Source organism: Monodelphis domestica, chromosome 7 (genome assembly GCF_027887165.1).
Source record: "Monodelphis domestica isolate mMonDom1 chromosome 7, mMonDom1.pri, whole genome shotgun sequence".
In the NCBI taxonomy this organism is placed as follows: domain Eukaryota; kingdom Metazoa; phylum Chordata; class Mammalia; order Didelphimorphia; family Didelphidae; genus Monodelphis; species Monodelphis domestica.
This window is the reverse complement of record NC_077233.1, coordinates 60,056,322-60,062,321: the sequence shown is the minus strand read 5'-3', so window position 1 is coordinate 60,062,321 and position 6,000 is coordinate 60,056,322. Positions and strand designations below refer to the sequence as shown.

Genomic DNA, 6,000 nt, shown 5'->3' with positions numbered 1-6,000 from the left:
TTTCATATTTTATACATACCCCTAGTGCCTAGCACAGTGCCTGGCACATGGCAGGGACTCATTAAAGGCTTCCTGATTGATTTCCTTCTGTTCAAGGTATGATCAGACTTCTTTTTAGGTCTAATATGGGATAAGGAACACCTGAATGAAAGCAGTAACAATAAGGACTTTTAGAGGGTGGCCGGGTAGCTCAGGGGATACATAGAGCCAGGCCTAGAGATGGAGATCCTGGGTTCAAATCTGACCTCAGACACTTCCTAGCTGTGTGACCCTGGACAAGTCACTTCACCCCCATTGCCTAGCTCTTACTGTTTTCCTGCCTTGGTACCAATACACAATATTGATTCTGAGATGAAAGGTAAGGGAAAAGAAAGGAAGAGAGGAGAGGAGAGGAGGAGAGGAGAGGAGAGGAGAGGAGAGGAGAGGAGAGGAGAGGAGAGGAGAGGAGAGAGAGGGAGGGGAGGGGAGGGGAGGGGAGGGGGAGGGGAGGGGAGGGAGGGGAGAGGGGAGGGGAGGGGAGGGGAGGGGAGGGGAGGGGAGGGGAGGGGAGGGAGAGGAGGAGGAGAGGAGAGGAGAGGAGAGGAGAGGAGAGGAGAGGAGAGGAGAGGAGAGGAGAGGAGAGGAGAGGAGAGGAGAGGAGAGGAGAGGAGAGGAGAGGAGAGGAGAGGAGAGGAGAGGAGAGGAGAGGAGAGGGGAGGAGAGGAGAGGGGAGGAGAGGGGAGGAGAGGGGAGGAGAGGGGAGGGGAGGAGAGGAGAGGAGAGGGGAGGAGAGGAGAGGGGAGGAGAGGGGAGGAGAGGGGAGGGGAGGGGAGGGGAGGGGAGGGGGAGGGGGAGGGGAGGGGAGGGGAGGGGAGGGGAGGGGAGGAAAGGAAAGAGTTTTGCTACACAAGGCAAGTCACTTCACCCCCCCCCCCCCCATTGCCTAGCTCTTTCTGCCTTGGTACCAATACACAGTATTGATTCTGAGGTGGAAGGTAAGGGTTTTAGGGTTTAGGGTTTAGGGTTGGGAAGGGAAGGGAAGGGAAGGGAAGGGAAAAGATTCACAGGGCAAGTCACTTCACCTCCATTGCCTAGCTCTTACTGCTCTTCTGCCTTGGAACCAATACACAGTATTGATTCTCAGATGGAAGGTAAGGGTTTAAAAAAAAACACAACACAACACACACAAAGAAAACAATAGGGGCAGGAATTTGCTCCAATCCAGGCTCCTTCCTGGACTGCCTTAGTCTCAGGGTGGTGGCCAGCTCATCCATGCTAAGGTGTTGCCTGATGAGGCTTCCTGGTGCTTTCCTTTCCTAGGGATATAAACAATATCACTGGAGGCCTAAAAAGACCAAATGTTTTAATTTCCAATGGTGGGATTTCCGGCACTGTGCCAGACAGTGCGAGAATTCTCTTTGAGTAAAAGGATGAAGCCTGGTGATGGCCCCTCCAATCATGCCTTGTCAATGATGGTCTGTTTCAGCTTTCCCTAAGGCCTTCCTGGTGGCAGTCTCAATCTGGGCTCACTCTAGTCTCCCACCTGGCTCCTCTTCTCCAAGGAGGGGACACCAAGGGGAAGGAAGCTCCTGGAAGACCAAAAGACAGTAAAAAAGCCTAGAATATTGTCTCCCCGTTCTCTCTCTCTCCTCCCCTCTTCCCAAGCAAACCCTGTTTGTCAGGCCCCAGACCTCACCTACCTGGTTGCTGTCATAAAGCATCTGAAGTGGACTCCTCCCTGTCTTGCTAAACCAGCTGAGCCCAAGATCCCGTCCTCAGCAACTAGAGGGGGGAAATGAGGACAAAGAACAAGTTATTCTCTGGACCATCTATCTGGTACTGGTGGGGGGTGGGGAGAAGGAAGAGAGGCAGAAAGGAGGATGGAGAGAGGAAGGAGGGAGAAAGGAAGAGATGAAGGGAGACAGAGAGGGGGGGAAAGGGAGAAGAGGAGGAGGAAGGCAGAGATAGAGATAGGAAGAAACCCTGGAGGAAGTAGAGTTCGAGAGCAGAATGTACACAGGATGGGAAATTAGGCAATTTAGATTTCTGTCACATTCTCCTACTAAATTTGCTATGGGACCTTAGACAAATCCATTTCCCTTTCTGGGGCTACTTCCCCATCTCGGTGTGTGGTTGGGGGAAGGATACGGCCCAGAGATGACCCTTCAGGGTCATCAAGTAAGCCAGTGTGAAGTCTCCCTGGTCATGTGCTCAGTGCTGATGGAGATGGTGGCCTCAATCACTGATGAAGAGGGGATGGGACATATGGCAAATCCTTTAGGCATTCATCCAGGTGAAGGAACATAATGCATCGGGGCAAGGCTCAGAAACTTTACATACATGCAAGTAGATGAGAGAAGCAGATGTGTGTGTGTGTGTGTATGAGAGAGCCAGAGCCAGAAAAGAGAGGAGAGAGAGAGAGAGAGAGAGAGAGAGAGAGAGAGAGAGAGAGAGAGAGAGAGAGAGAGAGAGAGAGAGAGAGAGAGAGAGAGAGAGAGAAACAGAGAGGAGACAGATGGAGAGAGGAGAGACAGGCAGAGGAACAGAGAGAGAGACAGAGATGGAGAGAGCCAGAGCCAGAAAAAGAGAGGAGAGAGAGAGAGAGAGAGAGAGAGAGAGAGAGAGAGAGAGAGAGAGAGAGAGAGAGAGAGAGAGAGAGAGAAAACAGAGAGGGAGACAGATGGAGAGAGAGAGGAGAGACAGGCAGAGGAACAGAGAGAGAGACAGAGATGGAGAGAGGACAGAGACAAGAAAAAGAGAGGAGAGAGACTGACTAACAGAGAGAGAGAGAGAGAGAGAGAGAAAAGAGAGAGACAGAAACAGAGAGGGAGAGAGAGAGATGGAGAGAGAGAGGAGAGACAGGCAGAGGAACAGTGAGACAGGGCAGAGACAGAGAGACAGAGACAGAAAAAGAGAGGAGAGACAAACTGACAGAGAGAAAAGAGATTCAGATAGAGAAGAGATAGAAAGAGGAAAGAGAGGCAGAGAGATGGAGAGATGGAGAGACAGAGAGACAGACAGAAAGAGACAGAGAGAGATTATTTTGTTTTTTAGTCGTTTTTCAGTCACATCCAACTCTTTATGACCCCACAGGAGTTTTCTTGGAAAAGATGCTGGAATGATTTGCCATTTCCTTTCCAAGCTCATTTTATGCATGAGGAAACTGAGGCAAAAAGGGGTTAAATGACTTGTCTAGGGTCAATAGCTAGTTTGCCGTTTTCCTTCTCCAGCCCAAGGGTCTCTCTCTCTGTCTCTCTCTCTATCTCTGTCTTCTTCCCCCCCCCCCAAATGTGGTTATTATTCCCTCTCTGACTCAGGCATCCACTCTAAGCAGAAGAGGCTCTAGGATAGGGGCTGCTGCTGGGAGGAGGCTACCAAGGAAGGCCCGCTGGAGTATGAGGAACTTAGAGGAGGCAGAAAGAATAGTTCAAAGGAAGGAAAGAGAATATATCCCTGCGGATCGCCCCCAAGGGTGTCACAGGGGTTGTAAAGGCAAACCAAACTAGTTATACCTCAATTTTTTAAAATATTGATTTTTCAACCTTCCAACCCTGGAGAACTGCCCAGAAATCTGGTCCTGGGCTGGAGGCGCCACTCCCTAACACTACCAACAGATAGCGAGAAAGATAGCTGGATTCCTTTGTAAACCTTTAAAGTGCTACATCAACGTTAACTAGCAGTATGCCCCCTCTGATGGGCCTATTGTGAGGCAAGTGCTTTGAAATTCTTCAAATATTCATAAATGTGAGTTATTATTATTATTACTTTAGAGGATTAGCTCTGCCCTATGTATGTGCCTGTTTTGGAACATGTAAAGTGCTAGAAATATTTAAGGACGTTACAATTATTCTTATTCATTCCAAATGTATTTCAGGACTTGGAAAGGAAAAAAGAAGCTGCCTGGGTTTTTTTTTTTTTTTTAGTCATGCTATAGAGAAAAAATGACTTAAGGGGGAGTCAGAAAAACTGGTTTTTCCTCCTGGCTCAAGGAGTGACTTTGGTGAAGTCACTTCCTCGGAGTGAGCCTCAGTTTCCCTCTCTGTAGAATAAGAGCTGCTCTTTAAGGGTCCCTTCCAGGCCCCGCATTCAGCGAGTCGGGAGGAGTCCTGTCCGGGACAGGCACCACTCAGCTGCAGAACTGTCCGGCATGTGGTATTCCTTGGCTAGAATACTGGCTTTCCAGGGAACCAGTGATTTTTCCAGACTTACTTTGTTGGCCATCTCCTCTTGAGGTGGAAATCTACCAACAGAAGGCTATCAAGGAAGAAATGCAGACCTGCTCTCAGCCATGGACTAGAGAGGAGGAAAGCCTCAGACATCATCCAGCCCTGGCCCCACTCCGTCCTATGGCCTGACCAATCACTGGACAGCCAGCTCAGCCAAACTCCGAGTCCTAAATCATTTTCTCCTGGCCCAAGAGAAGGGACACATCTGATGCCAAACACAGACCTGCCTTCTGGAGGGCCCAATGTCCAGACATCACAATGAGGTGATTCTCTCTGGGGCACAGGGGCTGGAGGGCCAAATGTGGAATTGCTTGACTTTGCTTTTCCCATTTACCCCTGGCTTCCCCCCTCTCCCTGTAGTGTCACAAAGCCCAAAGGTTTCAAAAATCCTCCTAGGATGCAGATGGTTCTTCTTCTGAGTCATCTTGGTACAGTGGAAAGGCTCTGGAGTCAGAGGATCTGAGTTCAAATCTCACCTGATACTATCCAAATTCTGATACCTATACGACCTTGGCCAAGCCATTTAATCTTGGCTTAGATGATCTTTGATGTCCCCTCCCCCCCCCAGCCCAAATCTATGATATTTTGCAAGCCAAGAAGCAGACTAGCTGTAGGATAAGGCAGAGATTCAAGTGGCTTTGACGAATACACCATTTCTGTTGAAGAACACTCGAAATGTGAAAAGAGAAAAGGGAGGAGGGAAAGGTGGGAGAGTTGGGAAAGGCCTGAAGGAGAGGAAAAAGCAAAGAGAGGGTTTTGTAAGCTTTCTGAAGAGACAGGGAGCACTACCCATGACTTCCCATGATGATGGGGCTGACGACTGGGAAGAGTGAGAATGAACAGTGGGGTAAAGCTAGTGCAAAGGACACGTGACCTAACCCCAAGGCTCTGTGGATTAAGAACTGGAAGACCTTCTAGAGATCAGCTGTTCTGATATGTCCATTTTCCAGATGAGGAAAGAGGAGACCCAGAGAGATAATGGAACTTGCCCAACATTTTCCATTGCATTCCTCCACCATTCTCTCCATATGCAGTTCTTACCATCACATATCTTTTTTCCCCTATCATATCTCTATGGTATAGTGCAAAGAATACTGTCAGAAGTATGAGTTATCATTTGCTGAGAGACCTTGGTGAAGTTACTCTCTGGATCTATTGTCCATAATAAATTCAATGCAACAAGAATTTATTAATTGTTTACTTTACACTTATAGGAATATAGATCTATAGCTAGAAAGGACTTCAGATGCTATCTCCAACCCTTTTATTTTTACAGATGAGAAAACTGAGGTCCAGGGAGGTCTTGTGGATATTATTTACCAAAGGCAAGATTTGAACCTAGGTCCTCTGTCTCCAGCGCCAGTGTTAAGCACTTGTTAGATGCTCCTTTCCTTCTCCATCCTTTTCCCTTCTCCTTCCTCTTTTCCTTGCCCTTCACATATCTCTCTCTCTCTCTCTCTCTCTCTCTCTCTCTCTCTCTCTCTCTCTCTCTCTCTCTCTCTCTCTCTCTCAGCTAACAAGAATGGTCCTGGGTGGAAGATACACAAAGACAGAAATGAAACATTTCCTACTCCCAGGAAGCTAATATTCTCCTTGGGGGAGAGAATCCACAGGACTGAAGGGCTGGGTTAGATGATCTCTCGGTTTCCTCTCCATCCTAAAGCCCAGTGATGTCCCCAAGAAGTCTCCCCAAATCTCAAAGCGTTCTATTTGTATCCACATTTCCATTGTCTCAGCTCCAGGCGCTGCCCTTTAAGACCAGACCTCGCACTTCTTTCTGCTGCTTCTACCTTCC

General features: G+C 48.5%; 1 protein-coding gene across 1 annotated transcript in view; it reads right to left on the bottom strand.

Annotated features, from left to right (window-relative positions):
• Positions 1-6,000, bottom strand: part of CHST13 (carbohydrate sulfotransferase 13) — a 67,425-nt gene that overhangs the window by 11,896 nt on the left and 49,529 nt on the right. Inside the window, exon 2 of the mRNA XM_007500298.2 lies at positions 1,680-1,761. Within this exon, the coding sequence (XP_007500360.2) occupies positions 1,680-1,700 (21 nt within the window). The 5' untranslated portion in view covers positions 1,701-1,761. The remainder of the gene's footprint in view (positions 1-1,679; positions 1,762-6,000) is intronic.